The sequence below is a fragment of the Diplodia seriata genome (genome assembly GCF_021436955.1).
Source record: "Diplodia seriata strain FDS-637 chromosome Unknown scaffold_2, whole genome shotgun sequence".
NCBI classification, from domain to species: domain Eukaryota; kingdom Fungi; phylum Ascomycota; class Dothideomycetes; order Botryosphaeriales; family Botryosphaeriaceae; genus Diplodia; species Diplodia seriata.
Genome location: NW_027117309.1, coordinates 837992 through 856975, shown reverse-complemented (window position 1 = coordinate 856975; position 18984 = coordinate 837992). Strand labels below are relative to the sequence as shown.

Sequence of the window (18984 nt, the reverse complement as noted above, 5' to 3'; positions counted from 1 at the left end):
GAAGGTGTTGCCGGGGAAGATTGAGAGAGAACGAACAAACAAAAAGGGAATGATTGGGACGCAGACCCGCCCCAAAGCAGCAATAACCGCGGCGAGGATCACTGCTACAAGTGTCCATGCCTGCTTCGCCCAGGTTCTTCATGCTTTTTGGTCCGAGGGGCCCCCGCCGGCGGGTGGCGGCGGCAACAGGGTCATCTGGCGGGATCGGTTTCAGGGAAAAGAAAAGCCCGCTTGTCCCACGTCAACCATTGCTTTTTCTGCAGTCACGCCGTTGGATCATCATGTCCTTTCTTGGCCCTTCCTTCCCTCTGCTTCACTCTGTCGAGCCGCCATGTCAGGACATTGGTTGGGAACATTGTGCTGCGAGAGTACTGAGAGCCTTTGACACCCAGCGCTCCAACGTCTGTCCAATTCTTGTTTCCGATCAAAGTAGAATATGTGTCAAGATGAAGAAGCATCAAGCATGAAACGGCAATGCAACTTTGTTTCCCACCAGAAATGGGCTGCGCCCTCCCTCCAGCGGAACTTTTGTTCTCCTCTGCTTCTCGAGCGTGCCGCATGTTAATCGTGAATCCAACTACCAAATCCATGTGCTCTGGTCCATCTTTTTTCCAGTGCTAAACCCTAGGATATCCAAGACGCCCACTGCAAGGCAGACGAAACGCTCAACAAAACAAAGGTGCGAACTAATCACAAAAAAAGCAAAAGGGAGGACGTCAACAATAACATGCCATGACCCGATTTGACGGCCACACGGTCTGGGCCATGGTTTTATCTGACAGAGCATCCCCTAGTGCGAGGGCGACGATGGTTCATCCCCATCCATGTTTCACAGAGACGCATCTGACCTCTGAGACGAGAACGATAAACGGCCAAGTCAAATGCCCAGGGACAGGCAAATCACTTGTCCGATGCTCATCAGTTTTGAGACATCAGCCCTTTGAAGCCTCTGAAGCCGCCGGTACCGGACTTGGTCGTGCCATCTTTCTTCTTGCCAACGTTTTGGGCGCCGCCTGCATGAGAGCACGGATTAGCTTGTGTGTCAATGGCATTCGCCCCTCACTTTCCCCGGCTTCTGTCCGTCGTAGCCGCGCTTCCAAGGTCGAAGCAGTGATGGTGGTTGGACTCACCTCTTCCATAGACCCGGATTTCCGATTTCGGTGTGATTTTGGCCTTGTTGTCCTTGTCGCTACCGCTGCCATTCGTGTTCCCGCTGAATGTACTACGCCCGTCAGACGAGCCGAGGGGCTCTGTGGCGTTGAATGCGTGGAACCGAGGCGCATGTATGGTATCTGTGGGAGACTGCGGCTCATGTTCCAGGCTGGTTGTGTCCATAGGTTGGAACGTTCGGGCTGGAAGCGACTCACTGCGCTCGGGACGCGCTGTGAATGGCCGGTTGCCATGTCCCGAGAACGAGGATGCTTGGTAGTTAAATTCGCTGTACTCATCGTCGAATTCATCGTCGCTTCTTACATCCGCTCGCATCGGCTCGGTGAAAGACCTGGGACCGTAGCGATTCGCAAAGCTTGCGCCTCTACTGCTTGTGATGCTACCACTTCCTGCGGCGCTAGGCTTTCTCGTGAAAGCACTGGGAGCATGTCCTTCGATGGGGCTGTGTGCATCGTGGCTGCCATGGCCATTCCCGCTTGCGCGACCTCTTGCATACGACACCTCGGCCTCAAGGGCCTGGGACTTCATCTCCAGCTCGGTGAACCGGTGAAGGAGGCGGTTGTGCGTCTTTCTCAGCTGGTTGAACTTGGAATGGCTTGCAGCAAGAGCAGAATCAATCATCTGCTGCACCGATGCAGGCAGCTGTGTGGGATCGTGGCTGATGTCCATGTCGACTGGTTGGCGTGATTCAAGCAGGGCAAACTTGCGGTCATACGCCCTGGCAAGTCTACTCCGTTCAGCATCTTGGCTGTCAAGCTTCAGGTTGGCCAACTTGAGCTCATTGCGCAGCAGATCCTGCTCTTCCTGGGCCTGCTCAAAGTCAAGCTCCTTGAGTTCGAAGTTACGCAGCTTCGCCTGCAACCTTTCAATCTCCTGTCTCAGGATCCCCATCTCCTCTAATTCCACTTCGGTGGACTTGAGGTTTTGCTTCGAATTGAGCTCCCTTGCTTCGGCCTCAACCAACAGTCTCCGGAGATGTTCGCAATCTTTCTCCGCCTTGTCAAGTTTCGTCTTGAGCGACGCTTCCTCAGAATGCCATTGCTTTTGCTCGTCGCGAATCGTCTTTAGCTTCGAGCCTAGTTCACCCTCCCATTTCTTCGACTGGTTCCTGCCTGTTATCGTCTCCTTCTTCAGCTGCGCGTAGAGCTCATTCGCTTTTTGCAGTTTGGCCTTCAGCGTCCTGTTCGTGTTGATTAGATTCTGTGTTTCCGCCTCGACTGTGGCTTCCTTGATATGCCTCCGCTGGAGTTGGCCGATGTGAGACAGATGTTGAGCCTTCAGGTAACGTTCAAAGTTCAAGTCGTTGCGCAGTAGCATGACCTCCCGTTGCAGAGTAGCAAGATTCTGCGCGAGGCGGGCGTGCGTAGGCGTGAGCGGGTACTGGTTCGAGAGCGTTTGCGTAAATGCTTCAAGCCGAGGCGAAGCAAGAAGGGCTGAGGACGCATCCAGGTTCTGTTGCTGCTCCCTTTCGGTGGTCTGCGGGATGAAAGACCCTGGTAAGGTAGGACTATCAGGACCGGCATCATGGGGCCGAGGGGAAGGCCGCCTAAGATGCGTCGAATCTTTTGGCGAGAGGCTCGTCGGGGCGGTGGATTGAGTGTTTCGCCAGCTGCTACCAGGCTTTCCGTCTGTTGGCGAAGTCGCGACTGTACCATCATCATCTAGAGGGACCCCAGGAATGTCTTCAGTTGGAACCAAAGAAGTGTGGGCGGGCCGTGTGGCTGATTGCGGAAGATCGGGTAACTTGGCGGTTGGCGGTGGGCCGGGGTCCTCCAAAGATGCGGAGACAGCCATGCACAGGCTCATGCACTCGGTGACGACATCCGCCGGATCACTCCTGAGCCAGCGCGTCTCGCTCAGCTCCTCCTCAGCTGTCATGTTGAAGAAGTTGGGATGTAAGAGGTGGACCTGCCGGAAGGGCTCCGTGCGACGCCGAATAGCCTCGGGATCCAACACCAGGTCGTCCGCACCAAGGTAGTTGATGTTCTTCAAAAACCTTCGGGGCTTCCGGACATAGCTCATGAGATTTACGGGGAAAAGCCCGTATATGAAGGTGAAGTAATACAAAGCACCAGGTGCCGACGTCTCTGGGTGGTCAAAGGCGTGCTCGAGTCGCTCCCAGGTAGGGTCGCTGCGGTCATCGTCCGAGAAATCGTCCTCAGAGTCGGCGTCGATAGCCTCTTCTTCTCCGTTCTGGCTTTCATTTGGCATTGGCGCGGTTACCTGGTCCCAGCACAAAACTCTACTGTAAATCAAGAAGAGCTTCGGCATGTGGGACACCAGCACACGGGTGATATGAGGCATGAACATGATGAGCACTGTGAGCGCCATCTCGACGACCGTGGCAGACTTGTCGAGCATCAAGCATTTCTCCAAATTCTCCACGAGCGGCGTTTCGGAGACCAGGTAGAGATGCGGGGGCTGGACGCGGACGAAGGTGCAGAGCAGACCCAGGGCTTGGACACGATGCTTGGCTTGGACGAAGAGGGTGTTCAGCGAAAGAAGCAGTTCCTGGAGCGAGTTAGGTGAAAGCTGCTAGACAAAAGACGACCGACTTGCCTTGGGCTTCCGGCGGCCGTACATGACCAGAAGCGACTCTATTTCGCGCGCACCATACTCGTCTTCGGGTGTGATCATATCGCTCTCCGCTGTCGGCATGCGCGTATGCTTCAAATAACAGTCCAGGAGCTTCTGCATATACGAAGCGGCGGCTTGGGCCTGCTCGGCGTCGTGGTCGCCGCCAGCTTCATAAGCCAGGACGCCCAGCACGAACTCGCGCGCATCCTCACTCTCGTTCCTCTTGTGACCCACGCCGTCTATGACGGGTTTTAAAACCAGGTTCCACCACTGCGACAACCGGGCATCCCCGCGAATTGCAGGGCGCACTTGGCGGAGGACGCTAAGGAATGCGCTGCGCTTGACGGGCTCGTCCTGCACGTGGTTGTTGTACGTCTGCAGCAGCTCGTCGTGCAGCCGTTGCGAATCCTGGTCGTCGATGTCATGGTGCTTGTCGAGGAAGGTCTCGATGGTCCGCTGGAGCTCGTCGGGAAGCGGGTATGCGACGGTTGGGCCGGCGAAGGCGGACTCGAGCGCCTTGACGGCGTCTTTCAGAGAGCTGCATTCCTACATCAGCGCGGGCGAGAGCAGGGAAGAGGAGGCCAGCGTACCCGGCGGCCATTTGCGCGCGCTCCGCAGCGGCAGCGGGATGCTATGACGAAAGCGAGGATTCCGAGCTGTTCGCGAAAAAGCGCGGCATAGTCGCGCTCGCGGGCGAGACGGGGACGGCGGGGCGGGCTTGCTGATGTACTCGCTCGAGTCGCGGACGCCGGCTGCTCCCGCCAACCACAACGGCGGACAATACGTAGACGTCGCGGCGACTGAGGATGCTGATAAGCAATGGGACGACGCAGTCTGGCAATAGCAATCTAATGGATTATTAGCGGCGGCGGCGCACGTCGTTTCGTGCAGCGCACAGCGGATTGGGCCAAGCTGATCCAGTGTGCCGGCACCCTTGGCCGCGAGCAGAGGCCCGGCTGGGCAGGCGTGGGTGCAACAGCGTGCAGGGGCATCCGAGGGCCCGTCCGCGCCCAGGTATCTCCGCCATAACGAATACTTTCGCATAACGTCACCAAGCCGTCGACACGCTGCGCCATCGCCCGCTGCGGCTGCCGGCGTCGCACAACCGCTGCGCTGCTCTCTGGTCGCGCGCGGCAGGGGCTTTTCAGTGCAGCCGCGGATGCAGACGCAGCTCCGGCCGGGATATTGTGGCGTGCCCGCTCGGATCCTCGCCGCGCGGGGTGATAGGCCGCAGTGGGCGTGATGCCCCAGCCGATGGACGTTGGAGACAACGGCGCGGCCAGGCGCAGGGCAGGCAGGCGCCGCCTAGCGCCAGGCGAGAACCCAGCACATTCCCCAGCACTTGCCGGCGGCTCCTTTCCACCGGGCCCCTTCGAATTTCCTCGAGCCTGGGTACTAGACACCGAGACATGGGAGTCCACTGCTGATAGCCGATGTAACGTATGCCATGCAGACGCCGCAGCCCCCGATCAGGGTGCACACGGGCCATTGATGCTGGACTGAGGGTCCATCCTCCTCGCTCAGGAGCGTGCTTCGTGATAAGGTTGGCGTGGGTTGGCCTGCGGACATTGGGCCTCCAATGGGTCTTTGGCGCCGATGATCGCCACCAGGTGCGAACGCCCGCCCTGCCGACTCCCACGAGCACAGCAATCGTGAGATCGCAGTCGATCCACGCAAGGGGCTCCCCCGGCAGGCCGTCTTCTACGCATCGCGCTGCCTGAGGTGTCACTGACACGCGCTTGCACCGAGTACCTGCGGCTGCGCTCCACTTCACTGTCTGCTGCCCTTCGCTTCTACCGCCACGCCATCGACAAGCTTGGCCGGCTATAGCCAGCCCATGTGCGCTAGCTGCTGTTGCAGAATCTGGGAGCTGGAGGACTTAAGCTTCCCGGGGTCCCGGACGCCCGCCGTCAGCCGTCGGGGTACACAGCATGGGACCCTCTCTTCAGCGTCTGACGGTGTGCAAAGCTGCAAACACTGTACATGCGTCCTACTGTCGCGCGCATGATGCGTCAAACTAGTCGACTGCGGCCACTGCCATCCACACAAGCTGGACGAGGAAAACTTTGCACATACGGGAGGGCCTGCATTCTGAGCACATTTAGCCAGCTCGGAGCTTGGTCAGTTTAGGCCGCCTCGTATGCGCGCCTCAGACTACCGTCACAAGCGTTGCTCCAGAACGCGGATGGCGAGCCGGTGATAATAATATAATGTCGCGGTCGAGATAAGCAAACGACCCCACGCAATTGTGATTGCGTTGCGCGACCAGCCGGGCGATCAGGGATTCTCAGCCTTCAGCATCAAGGCGCTCGGTGAAACAGGTGGCAGTATTAATGCCGAAAGGGCTGACGGGACATTCCATGAGCTGTCGTCAAACTTCAAGCCTCGGCTAAAGCTATCCTCATCACGGCGAGCTGCTCTTCTGAGCCATTCCCACCGCTTCATCCCAGCGTGCTGGTTGGGAAAGATACACATGAAACCCTCGAATTTGCCATGGCTGCAGATTGATTAACGTCTCACTCGAGAAGACACGGCGCACCTTCTCCCGCTGCCTGGGTGCCACTGATCCACATGTCCCTCCTGCCGCCGCCTTCCGCTTCCGTCGGGCCATCATGGGCAGTGCTGTCTTAAGTACTCGTAAGCCCTCCACCCGAGACCTAGCCAAGGCGACGATCGATTTGGCGTTCTCCCGTTTCCCCACTGCCGGTCGGATCAACAAAGCTCGATATTGCTGCCCGTCGGGTGCGGCGACCAGGCCAACGGGAATGAGCCGTGGCCTTCCGAAGCTATCTGCCTGCCAGTACATCAGAGGCGGATGGTGCGATCAACACGCTCATCAGCCTCTGTTCATCGTGTTGCCAGAACCTTTAGCGTTATCGTCCTTGTAATCATCCCATGCGCGCGCTTTCAGCGTCTCAGCATCGGCCTTTTCCAGGTTGTCCTCATCCGGTTCCGGTTGCATCCCTGACTGCTCACCACCTCCTTCGATGATACCTCCCCGCTTCCTCTCCTCGTCCAAGTATTCATCGATCGTCATGGTGGGCAAGCTGTGATCTGGCCGGAAGACACCCTGCTGTACTCTCTGCCTGCTGTCGAGGAGCGTGAAGGGTCGCATTGGCTTTCCATCTGCGCTCAAGATAGGCCCAGTACGGCTTGACAAACTCGCAAGCGGTGAATCCAGGCGCTCTGAGTAACCGTCACCTCGGCGGTCACGCTGTCGCCAGTCCTCTGTGGCGGGCCCCGCGTTTGGTGGAGGCGCAGGTGGAGCCATGGCCAGAATCTGTAGCTCCTGCGCCAGCGACTCGAGGGAGGCAAAAGTCTGGTGTACACAAAGAGCAATATTTGTGAGGTGAAGCTGACGCAGAGCATCCTCGTCGTTCTGGAAAGCAGCAGGATTTTGGTTGAGATGCTGGATCCCACGGTTACTAATCGGCCCACGTGATATTGCCACTGAACATACCTCAAGCTTCGCCTTCAGCTCTTTTTCGGCTCTGAAGCGGGAAATCTTTGTGTCGCGTCTGGCGGCAGCATCTGTAGTGGATGCAGTAGAGAAGGAGTTGGGGGACTCCTGGTACTTCTCGTAGAGCTTGGCATCGGGCTTCGACAGGACGTCATAGCTGTCGAGCAACTTCATGAACTTTTCGTAGCTTTCACGGGCACTGAGAAGAGTTGACTTGCGATCAGTGCCAACGGCGCGTTGCAACAGCTCGGCCAAATGGTAGTTGATGACCATGTATCTGCCGCGAATATGAGAAAATGAAGGGACAGGTCAAGATGTGGCGCCGTACTGGATGTCTCCGGACGACACATCTTCCAGAGTCTCGTTGGGACTGAATAGCGAAACACGATCGGCAACTCTCAAGCACTCTTCATAGGTGGCGATGGCTGAGCTGAGCTTCTGTTGGTAGGCATCGCTGTTCGAGTCGTAAGTAGACTCAAGCTCCTTTCTTTTCGCCTCTGCGCCGTAAAATAGAGCACGGAGGCTCTGCGGTTGCTGCTCAGCTTCGTTGCTCATTTTCGAGGTCTGGGGTGGTAAAGGTGCGCTGTAGGGGTGGACGTTGTCGTTGGTGGGAGGGAACCTGAACTGCATGGAAAAACGACGTCACGTGCGCCGCGTCTTAGCGCGTCGGCCATGATTTTCGCGCACGGACGCTTGCGGCGACGCCTTGCGACGACGACTGACGCTGCGACTCTACGACACTAGGTGCATGACATGGCGTCCTTCTGCTCGATGCTGCCCGTGACAGTTTGCAAGCACTCCGCTGGGGGCGCGTCGTCAGCACGGACCGCTGATGCAGGCAGGCAGCTGCGGCGCAAGCTGGGCAGGTGCTTGCTGCTTGCACCTGCCACATGCAGCAAACGGCTGACCATATCGCAAAACCATCCTAGCTCCCTTCAACCATCCATCCACTCTACCTCTCAGCCTCCGCATGCTCCGTCACAATTACTGTACACAGTCGTCCATGCCGTGCATTCGTGCCCAGTAACATCACATTCAGCCCGGTTCCACCTCAGCTGTCGCATCTCTGCACTCTGCATCTCCCGCCGAGGGTACTGTGGGCGCAATGGCAGACAGTTCAGATGCTGTGCCATTCTCGAGTCATGGTTCTGGCCAAGCACTTCCTGAGGCAGCCGCCTTTCAGGATATCGACAAGTCACATCACCCCGCCAAAGATTATGAGGACTCCGATAGCGATGACGGCCTGCCAAGCTCTGGGATTGCCCGCAACGTCTCGGAAAAGAAGCGCCATCAGCATGCCATCTTCAGTTCATGGGTTACGCGGAAGGCAGAGAATGTAACAGAGCGGGAGGTGAAGGAGACTCTGAAGGCAGCTGACGATGATTCGCTCTCCATTCGAAACCTGCTGGCCAAACAGGATTCCAACGTCATAGCCGACCCACGCGAGTACCAGTTGGAGCTTTTCGAGAGAGCCAAAGAAGAGAACGTCATTGCTGTCCTTGACACCGGTTCCGGAAAGACGCTGATCGCCGTGCTTCTGCTCAAGCATACCATCGACAAGGAGCTTGAGCATCGTGCAGCCGGCAAAGCCCCTCGTATCTCTTTCTTTCTCGTCGATTCTGTGACACTGGTGTTTCAGCAATTTGCTGTGCTCGAGACTAACCTCGATCAGAAGGTCGAGCGTTTCTGTGGAGCAATGGGCTGCGATCTTTGGTCTAAGCAGACGTGGACGAAGCACTTCGAGCAGAACATGGTTCTTGTTTGCACCGCCGAGGTTCTTGCTCAGTGCTTGATGCACTCCTTCATCAACATGGAGCAGATCAATCTACTGATCTTCGACGAGGCTCATCATGCCAAGAAGGGTCACAGTTACGCCAAAATCATCAAGGATTATTACGTGCCCACAGATCCAAACAAACGGCCCAAGGTGTTCGGGATGACGGCCTCGCCAGTAGATGCAAAGGTGGACGTTCATCAAGCTGCTAGCGACCTCGAGGCACTCCTGCATTGCCGAATCGCGACCACTGCGAATCTGGACCTATTGCGCAAGACCATCAGCCGGCCAGATGAGTATGTGACGAAGTACGCCCCCCTTCAGAAGCCATTCGAAACACCATTGTACGTGAAGATGAAGGAGAAACTCGGCGACATGGAAGCGTTCAGACCTCTCTTTGAGTCTTCCAAACATGCGACTTCTCAACTCGGAGCATGGTGCTCAGACATGTTTTGGTACTACGCTCTGCAAGAGGAAGAAGCCAAGAAGCTCGAAAGCCGCCAGGAACAAGCCTATCACAAAGACAAGAAGAAGAAGACAATATCCCGCCTCGACCAGGAGGTAGCAAGGTTGAGAGAAGCTGCGGAGATCATCAAGAACAGCTTCTTGGGTGAGCCTCAGCCAAACCTAACACATCTGAGCTCAAAAGTCTTGGAACTTCGCACCCAGCTCCTCAAAACCTTTGAGAGGACACCCAACTCCAGATGCATCGTTTTCGTCGAGCGGCGACACACTGCCCGATTGTTGCATCGAGTCTTCAACGAAATTGGAGGGGCCCATCTCAAACCCGGGATGATTGTTGGTAGTACTGGCAAGTGGGGCGATCTCAACATCTCGTTTCGTCAGCAGGTTATGACCCTCTTAAGATTCAAAAAAGGTGAACTGAATTGCCTTTTTGCAACCTCTGTTGCTGAGGAAGGCCTTGATATCCCCGATTGCAACTTGGTCGTCAGGTTCGACCTTTACAAGACGATGATCCAATACGTGCAGTCCAGAGGCCGCGCCCGGCACAGGAACTCCCGGTACTTGCACATGATGGAGGAAGACAACATGGAACACAGGAAGCTTGTTCTGGAAGCCCGTCAGGCAGAAAGGCTGATGCGGCAGTTTTGCGAAGCTTTGCCTGAAGACCGCCTGTTGAAAGGAAACGACGCGGATCTGGACGAACTCATGCTTGATTGCAAGGGCTCCAGACGCTATACGGAACCCAGCACAGGGGCGAAGCTCACTTATGATTCCAGCCTTAGTGTCCTTGCCCACTTCACAGCGGCGCTTCCTAGGCAAGGAGAAGTCGCTTCTGAGCCTCTCTACATCATCTCCTCCCAGTCAGGTAAATTCGTCTGTGAAGTCATACTCCCAGAAAACTCGCCTGTTCCATCAGCAATGGGCCGTCTGTCTCCGCGGAAGGCCATCGCAAAACGATCAGCAGCATTCGAAGCCTGCCTTCACCTCCGTGGGGAGGCATACTTGGACGAGAATCTCTTGCCGATCTATACGAAGCATCTGCCTGCAATGAGAAACGCCCGACTGGCGCTGAATTGCAAGAAAACAAATGCGTACGATATGATGACAAAGCCGAAAAGATGGGAAATTGAGCGAGGAGCCATTCCTGAGGAGCTTCACATCACTGTCATTGAACTCCCGGATGGTCTTGACAGGCCCAACCAACCACTGGCGATACTCACTCGTACTCCTCTCCCACAATTGCCAGACTTCCCAATATTCCTCAATTCCGGAACTCCTAGCCGGGTCCATCTGGTTCCTTTGACATCCGTCTTCAAGTGTAGCATCGATGATGTCCAACACATGACCTCGTACACGCTCAGAGCGTTCAAAGATATCTTCAACAAGACGTACGAGGAGGATCATGCCAAGATGTCCTATTGGATTGCTCCATTGAAGAGTTGTTACCAAGTACTCGATGATGGATGCTATGGGTTACGAGAAATCCTCGACTGGGAGGCTCTGGAGGAGGTCAAAGCGCACGTCGAGTACCGTTGGACAGCTGAGATGCCCAATGATCTTCTTGTGGACAGGTATCTCGTCGACATGTGGGATGGTGGCCGGCGTTTCTTTACGGATTGCCTGAATCCAGCCCTGAAGCCAACGGACCCTGTTCCTGACGATGCTGCCACCGGAAAGAAACCGGAGCACAAGAAGGACATCCTGAACTATTCCATCAGCCTGTACAAAGCATCGAGAGCGAAGGCCGACTCAAGCTGGAATCGCGAACAGCCGGTCCTTGAAGGACGGCAAGTGCTCCACCGCCGCAACATGCTGGCGGAACCTGAGAGGCGTGAAGGCGAACTCCGCTCGAAGGTGTACCTGTGTCCGGAGCCGCTGAGAATATCGACACTCCGGTCAGCAGCCGTGGCAACCATCTACGTCTTCCCTGCAGTGATTCATCGCATAGACCAGTGTCTTATCGCGCTGGAAGCTTGTCAGCTTCTGGACCTCGACATCAGCCCCGAATTGGCGTTGGAGGCGTTGACGAAAGATTCCGACAACACCGACGAACACAGTGAAGAAGCCCAAAACTTTCGCCGCGGCATGGGTAATAACTATGAGCGCCTGGAATTCATGGGAGATTGTTTCCTCAAGATGGCCACATCGATCGCGCTGTTTGGTCAGAATCCGGACGACAACGAGTTCGACTTCCACGTCAAACGAATGTGCCTCGTGTGTAATCAAAATCTATTTGAGACTGCCAAGGGGCTTAATCTTACCAAGTACATACGAAGCATGGCATTCTCAAGAAGAACTTGGTATCCCGATGGCCTCAAGATGCTGGAGGGCAAGGGCCACAACAGGACTGGAGACGAAGCGATGAAGCATCATCTTGGAGACAAGACTGTGGCAGACGTTTGCGAGGCTCTCATCGGGGCAGCTTATCTGACGCATAATACGTTGGGCGAATGGAAGCCAGAAAACTGGGATAACGCTGTCAAGGCAGTCACCAATCTCGTGGCCAGTCCAGATCACACTCAGAAAAAGTGGGCCGAGTACCTTGACGCATACGAGAAACCAGCTTATCTTGACGCGGAATGCACGGCAGCGCAGATGGACTTGGTGAATCAGGTAGAGAGGGAACACCCTTACCGCTTTCGCTCAGCAAAGCTCCTGAGATCAGCCTTTGTGCACCCGTCGTATCCCTACAACTATGAGAAGGTCCCTTCATACCAGCGCCTGGAGTTCTTGGGAGACGCGCTGATCGACAACGCGTGCATCACCTGGCTGGTCTACAACTTCCCGGATAAAGACCCTCAGTGGCTAACGGAGCACAAAATGGCCATGGTGTCCAACAAGTTCCTCGGCGCCGTTTGCGTGAAGCTCGGATTCCACAAGCATCTCAAGTACAGCCACTCACAAGTCGAATACCAGATCCGCGACTACGTCATGGAGATCAAGGAAGCCGAACGCGAGGCCCAAGGGGCACGAGACTACTGGACAACGGTCAAGTCGCCGCCGAAGTGCCTGCCCGACATCGTCGAGGCGTACGTCGGCGCGCTCTTCGTCGACAGCGCCTACCGCTTCGCCGAGGTGCACCGCTTCTTCGAGACGCACATACTGTGGTATTTCGAGGACATTTCCATCTACGACTCGTTCGCCAACTCGCACCCCGTCACCCGGCTGCACGGCTTCCTGCACGACGAGTTCGGCTGCGAGGACCACAAGGTCATGGCCCAGGAGCTGCCCGTCATCACCCCCGGCGCCCCGCCCAAGTGCATCGCCGGCGTCATGGTCCACAACCGCATCATCGCCGACGGCATCGCGTCGGCCGGCAGGAACGCAAAGGTCAAGGCCGCCCTCGCCGCCCTCGACCTGCTCACCGGCCTGCCGCCGTTCGAGTTTCGCGACCGGTTCGGCTGCGATTGCGGTCAGCGGCAGAAAGGGGAAGAGGGCGCGGTCGATGCCGGCGCAGGCGGCGATGGTGATGATGCGAGCGATGTGGTGGTCGTTGGCGTGGCCGAGGAGGCCGGCGTTCCGGTTGTGAAGAAGGGAAGTTTGATTTGAACGGCGGGGCTCTCTGGAGCTGGCGAAGCGGAATTTGAAGGGACTTGTCGTGCGGATTCGGTTGCTGATGAATAGTCGTCTGTGCTGCGTGATACAGAAGTGTATCTAGGTGGACTTTTCTTCCTCGAGGCTTGGTACATCATCGGCTCTTTGGTCCAAGGCAGATTTTTGCTAGAGGAGATTCTTCACACTGAGTAGATGGCGAGAGGCGATCAATTATAATAGACGGTGCATCCTACCTATACTCTGTGTTCGCCTTTCGTGACTCTCCGTCCTTTTTTGCTCTAAGCTACAGTTCATCCAGACAGCACAGTATGGCGGCAGCGAAATGGGTCACACGCAGCTGAATCGGTGGTCTCTTGTTAGAGGGAGCGATTTTCTGATGAATTGATCGGTATCGACACCACCCCCCGCCAGTCTAAGATACAGAAGCGCAAGTAATACCCAGGGCACTGAAAAGACATACATCATAAGGAGCCGTACAGGACAGATGACTGCCCTTCCAATTCCCCCGCCGTGCACACCCCACCAGTTTGGCAATTGAGCATAAAGAAACCGGCGCCATATCCCACCACACGTCTCTGCTACGCCGCGGGAGAGAAAAGAGATTCCAAGCGGGCGTGCATTTCCATTCCCTTGATAGTACATAGCGCGTCCTGCGTAAACAAGAGAAAAAAAAACGTTAAACCCCTCCCAAATGAGAAAAAAAAAAAAGAAAGACGTTGCATCCTTTTGTATCCCTAACCCGGGCTCAAATAGGCAAGCACCAGGGCAAACTGAAGCGAAGAAGGGAAGACTATGGACCAGGTGTTGTCTAGACATCATGTACAACAGCAGTCAAGGCATGACCAACCGCCACATGACAATTCGGTCACCTGATCCAATAGTTCCCGCTGGAGTCGAGTCTGGCGAATCGGTAGAACCGGTACGTTCTCCATGAGGTGACGCAAAGGCCAATGAATGCGAGCATTGCTACGACGCGGATGGAGATTTTGATGCGTTGAGACTTGTTCCATGGAGCTCTTTACGAGGCGAAGGGAAAGAAGAAACAATCAGTTTGTTGGGTCCTTCAAGAAGAACGGAAAAATCAAAGCGGTCGTAGTTTGTTTTGAAATACGGGTTTACTACTAGAAAGATGTGAAAGGGTTTATTGCTGCTTTTCGTACCCCTCTGGTTTCTCCATATTGTTGACTTCAAAGAAGCGCGCAGTGCCTGGTGTGATGAGATTGCATGGTTAGCAGCTGGCATTTGGGACATTGGTAGAGGCTTGAGCAGGGCGGAACTTACAGGAATAGCCGTTCCAGTCAAAGTTGTCGCTGGGGTTGCAGTGGCACTTGTTGTCGGTACGTGTCTTCTGGCTCGTCGGGCAGTGGGTGAAGGGCACGTGGTAGTAGGCAATGTCATCGAAGAAGTGAAGCTCGTTCTTGTTGAGCATGAGGCCGGCGGCAATCGAGTGGACAGGAGCGTCGCCCCAACGCTCGTAGAAGAAACCGCCATCGTGGTCGAGGTGGTCGAAGAAGTCGATGTAGGCATCGCTGCGGAGCCAGTTGAGATTGCCAATCTCGAAGTTGGACCAGAAGTGGCAGTGGTTGTACGTCTTGCCGTCGTCGTCGCTGAGGAAAGCCATGGAGTTGTCCTTGGCGACGTGCTGGGGGAACTTCTGCATGAAGCCCTTGACGCTGTCCCAGAGGGTGGGGATGGTCTCGACGTATTCGTACAGGCTGAGCACGAACGAGTACTTCTTGCCGTTGTCGGCCATGAACTTGAAGGTGTCGTAGTTGATGTCGCAGAAGAGCTCAATGCTGGGCTCGACGCGCCAGTACCACTCGTAGTCCAGCATCAGCGGGTGGCGGAAGAAGAAACCCGACTCGTAGCGGCACATGTGGCGGTAGCTGATGGAGTCGCCGTAGATGATCTGCTTCTGCTTCATCTCGTCACGGACCTTTGCCGCCTTGCTGGTGTCGATCCAGGACGGGAAAGACCACTGGTCGGACTCGATCTTGCCGTACTTGGTGGTGCCGGAGACGAGCGAGGTGGTCACACGCTTGAAGTTCTCGTCGAAGTCGTCGTCGTTCAGGAAGACCCAGTCGTAGTTGAACTTGCGGTTGAAGCGGTCCTCGACCTGGCGGATGGAGCGGGCAATCTCCCAGACGTCCGAGTTGCGAGCCAGGGTGACAAAGGTGGCGTTCATGCGCTCACCGGGCATGGTGCCCGTCAATTGGGGAGTGGTATTCGGGGTGGTGCCCTGGGACGAGCTGCCCGAGTGCGAGGGCGAGTTCACGACGGGAAGCTCGTTGGAGCCGGGCTCGGTGGCGGCGCCGGAGCCCTTCCATTTGGAACCCTGCTCCTTTATAATCTCGCTGGCGCTCTGCAGGCGGCTGGTGGGGACATCGGACGACGAGAAGAAGAAGATGAGCAGGAGGGCCTTGGGGCACAGTCAGCGGGGATGCGCGGTGCGGCGAGAGGGCGCGGGATCACTCACGACGAAGGCAAAGACGATGTAGCGCATGTAGCGCTGGGTGCCTGCCATGGTTGCAGTTCTCGGGCGTGCGGACGGAGGAGAAGCTGGCAGCTGGGCGGCGAGCAGGCGGAGGCCGGGTGTGGCTTGAAAGGGGCAGCGCGATGGTCAACGGCGGCCGAGTCGCAGATGCAGCGGGCGGGCGCGCGCAGGAAGTTTATGTGCGGCGGCGGGACGGGTAGGGTTGAGGCATTGAGCGGCAAGGAGAGGCAGGGCGGAAGGGAGCGAGCGGGCGAAAGAGATACGTGTTAGGGCGACTTAGGGTACGAAGGGGAGGCAGAATTCCAGTACAACACGCGGCCACCGGCCACCGCGCGCTCGTATGGCGCTGAGTGTGCAATCAGCAGCAAGGAAGGGGCCTAACCCCGGGCCCGTGCTGCCTTCCAGCCCGGCCGCCGGCACGCATACTGACTGTTCTGTGGCGAGCCCAGCATTTGCTCGAGTCGTCCGCTGCTGCGCGTTCTGCAGTTCTAGCGGTTTCGCCCTCTGCTCCTAGCGGCGGCCCCGGACACGCCAACCAGCGTGCACTGGCGTCCAGGATCGCCGAAAAGTGTCGTAAACACCATCACCGCCGCCGCGCCCGCACCTCACCCACCCCAGCACTAGCCACCCCCCACCAACCCTGCCATTGTCCCACCAGCTGCCTCAATGTCCTTTTTCGGCTTCGACACGTCGTTGCCGCGGGATCGTCCCGCCCACCACCCGTCGGCGCCGGGCTTCGGCCAGACGCCTGACCCGTGGGCCGGCCTGTCTGGCCAGGGCGCGCCCGCCGCCGACGATGCGTGAGTCCCGTCCGCTCTGACTGCGCCAGTGCCGCGAGCTAACCGCTGCCTGCTGCAGCCTCGACTTCGACGAAACCTACGATGGCCTCGGCGACCAGCTTGATGAAACCGATGACGCCTTCAACGACGACACCTTCGGCGGCGAGCCTGCCCAGTCCGTCGGCAAGGACTTCGACTTCTCCGGCCAGACCGCCCAGATTGCCGGCACCATGCACGAGGAGCAGATGCTGTACAGCGCCCGCCAGCCCCCGGCTCAGGTCAAGAGGGAGGAGAGGCAGCCCGTCAAGACTGGATACGAGAACTACGCCCAGCCGGGCTACATTGGCAACCTCGAGGCGAGCGCTGATATCTGGGGCATCTCCAAGAAGCCCACGCCCGGCCAGGAGAACCAGCGCCACCAGCTCCCGCCCCAGCATGCTGCCCAGTATGCTGCCCAGCCCGCCAGCAGGAAGATGATGAGTCTGGAGGAGGTCGAGGCTGCCATGCTTGCCCAGAGCAAGCAGAGGCTCTCCCAGCAGCCCGTCCAGCTCCCCGTCACTCAGCCCTCGCCCCAGCCCGCCATGCCCGGCTTTCCGCAGCAGCCCCCGCCAAACTGGGCCCAGCAGCCGTTCGGAGCCCCGCCGCAGATCCTCCAGCGCCACCAGCAATTCCCCCCTCAGTTTGCTCAGCAGCGTCCTCCGTCGATTCCCCAGCAGCAAATGTTGCATGAACTGCCTGCTCAGAGCAGCCCGCAGCCGCAGATGCACCAACGCCAGAGGCAGGAACAACAGGCCCCGCGCGGAACCCCTCCCCAGATGCATCAGCTTCCGCACCAGCCCCGCCAGATCCTCCAGAACCCGAACCGTCTGTCCGGCCAAGGCCAGCCCGTAGCTCAGCCTTTCAACCGTATGCCGCCGACTGGACCAGCTCATGCACGTGGTCCTTCGTACCAGGGTCCTGTCATCACTCATCCCGAGCAGCTGCTGCGCCTGTCCGATGCTGAGCGTGCTGCTTTCCTGGAGGAGGATGCCAAGCGTGCAAAGAGGATCCACAAGATCCACATGCTTTCCAAGGATAACGGACTCATGACCCCCCAGGATAAGAACTTCATCACCCGCATTCAGCTTCAGCAGCTTGTCACGGCTACTGGCAGCATTGACGACCAAGGCCCCGAGGCTGCCCTTGCCGAGGACTTCTACTACCAGGTCTTCTCGCAGATTCGTGGAGCTCCCCGCCAGAACCCCCACCAACCCGCCAACCAGTTCGCTCAGACGTACCTTTTCCAGACTGGCGGCCGCTATGGTGGCCGTCGGCAGCACCGCGGCGGTGACAATCACGCCCAGCGCATGGAGCAGCAGGTGCAGCGCGCGGTGGAGGCTGCCAAGGCAAAGCCCAAGAACAAGCAACTCGTTATCGAGGGCAGTCTCGGCAAGATCTCGTTTAGCAACGCAAAGACGCCCAAACCCCTGCTGAACATCAAGAAGCCGGAAGGAGAAGGCAGGCCGAACGGCGCCGGACGCCGCCCCAGCCGGGCGCATCACGACATCGCCGACCGCAAGGCAACCCTGCGCAACATCGAGAACGTCTACAATGTCCTCATGAGGATGGAAGACCACGAGCGCAACATGCCGCCTCCGTTGAACGATGGCAGCACCCCTGCTCAGATCCAGGAGCACATGGAGTGGCAGCACCAGGTCCAGGAGCTGAACCAGAAGCTTTGGCAGGGCCTGAAGGTCATGGAGCCCATCATGGGTGGCTCCAACGTTCCGCATCCATTCATCGCTATTCTGTCTCACCCGAAGGGCAAGAAGGCCATCCCGCGCATCTTCCGCCATATTGATGAACAGCAGCGCGTGACAATCTTGACCATGATTGTCGTGCACTTGGACACCCTGGACGTGGTTCAACATGGAATCCCTGCCGATCCTCTCACTCCGCTTCCGCGGGCGGCAAAGGAGGAAATCGAGCTGTTCGCCCAAGCCGTTATGCCCCCGCTCTTCGCGTACGTGAACGAAGCGCCCCTGAACATCGTCATTGGTCTCTTGGGCCTGGTCCTTGACCGCACCAACATCCCGGTACTAGTTCGCACCAAGATCGGGCTGTCTATCCTTACCATCTTCGTTTCGCGCGCAGAACTGGTCAAGGAAAGCACGCCGGCATTCACAGCGACCCCACAGGATCTTCAGCAGATCGAGCAGCTCTACAACCGCCTGTTCGATACTGTTGAGCCTGTTTTGCCGTACATTTTCCCCGGAACTGTCAAAGATGATGAGGACGTCTATGTGTGGCAGTTCCTCGCGTCGATGGGTGCGAGCGCATCGGCCGAGCAACAACAGCGGCTCGTCATCGGCGTCAAGGATCGCGTCATGGACACCGTTAACGTGTGCAAGGCGCTTCCGAAGGAGTTATCTGCGTCGCGACTTGGCCATGTCAACCTGTTCATGAGGGCGATTGGCTTGGATGTTGAATTGCTTGGCTAAATAACATCAAAGGGTTGACAAGCAAAGTACTCATGGTTCGGCTTAAGAGCGTTCGGAAGTAGAGCATTACGACACTTTCTCAGACGAAGATGACGACAAAGAGAACAGACCGTTTTCCTCTGGTCCTCCAGCGAGAGGAGCCGGGCGGCAATGTTTTCGAGCTACACGCTCTTTAACTTTGCTGCACCCCCTACACCGAAACATAGGAAGGGAGTTGCTTGCATGCTTCT

The 18984-nt window shown here is 57.2% G+C and overlaps 5 protein-coding genes across 5 annotated transcripts; 2 read left to right on the top strand and 3 right to left on the bottom strand.

Annotated features, from left to right (window-relative positions):
- Positions 1 to 918: 918 nt before the first annotated feature.
- Positions 919 to 4348, bottom strand: SLS55_001640 (uncharacterized protein; the record flags this gene model as incomplete). The annotated part of the gene is made up of 5 exons (XM_066773132.1): positions 919 to 1013; positions 1064 to 1075; positions 1131 to 3644; positions 3726 to 4285; positions 4338 to 4348. 5 exons carry the CDS (start codon positions 4346 to 4348, stop codon positions 919 to 921), a joined length of 3192 nt encoding a protein of 1063 aa, XP_066635699.1.
- A 2235-nt stretch (positions 4349 to 6583) lies between these two features.
- On the bottom strand, positions 6584 to 7762 carry TAP42 (Type 2A phosphatase-associated protein 42; the record flags this gene model as incomplete). The annotated part of the gene is made up of 2 exons (XM_066773131.1): positions 6584 to 7484; positions 7536 to 7762. 2 exons carry the CDS (start codon positions 7760 to 7762, stop codon positions 6584 to 6586), a joined length of 1128 nt encoding a protein of 375 aa, XP_066635698.1.
- A 550-nt stretch (positions 7763 to 8312) lies between these two features.
- On the top strand, positions 8313 to 12995 carry dcl1 (Dicer-like protein 1; the record flags this gene model as incomplete). Its single annotated transcript, XM_066773130.1, has 1 exon — positions 8313 to 12995. One exon carries the CDS (start codon positions 8313 to 8315, stop codon positions 12993 to 12995), a length of 4683 nt encoding a protein of 1560 aa, XP_066635697.1.
- A 1147-nt stretch (positions 12996 to 14142) lies between these two features.
- Positions 14143 to 15525, bottom strand: KRE2 (alpha 1,2-mannosyltransferase 2.4.1; the record flags this gene model as incomplete). Its single annotated transcript, XM_066773129.1, has 3 exons — positions 14143 to 14207; positions 14283 to 15420; positions 15478 to 15525. 3 exons carry the CDS (start codon positions 15523 to 15525, stop codon positions 14143 to 14145), a joined length of 1251 nt encoding a protein of 416 aa, XP_066635696.1.
- A 636-nt stretch (positions 15526 to 16161) lies between these two features.
- Positions 16162 to 18754, top strand: PAT1 (DNA topoisomerase 2-associated protein pat1; the record flags this gene model as incomplete). Its single annotated transcript, XM_066773128.1, has 2 exons — positions 16162 to 16295; positions 16354 to 18754. 2 exons carry the CDS (start codon positions 16162 to 16164, stop codon positions 18752 to 18754), a joined length of 2535 nt encoding a protein of 844 aa, XP_066635695.1.
- Positions 18755 to 18984: the final 230 nt, after the last annotated feature.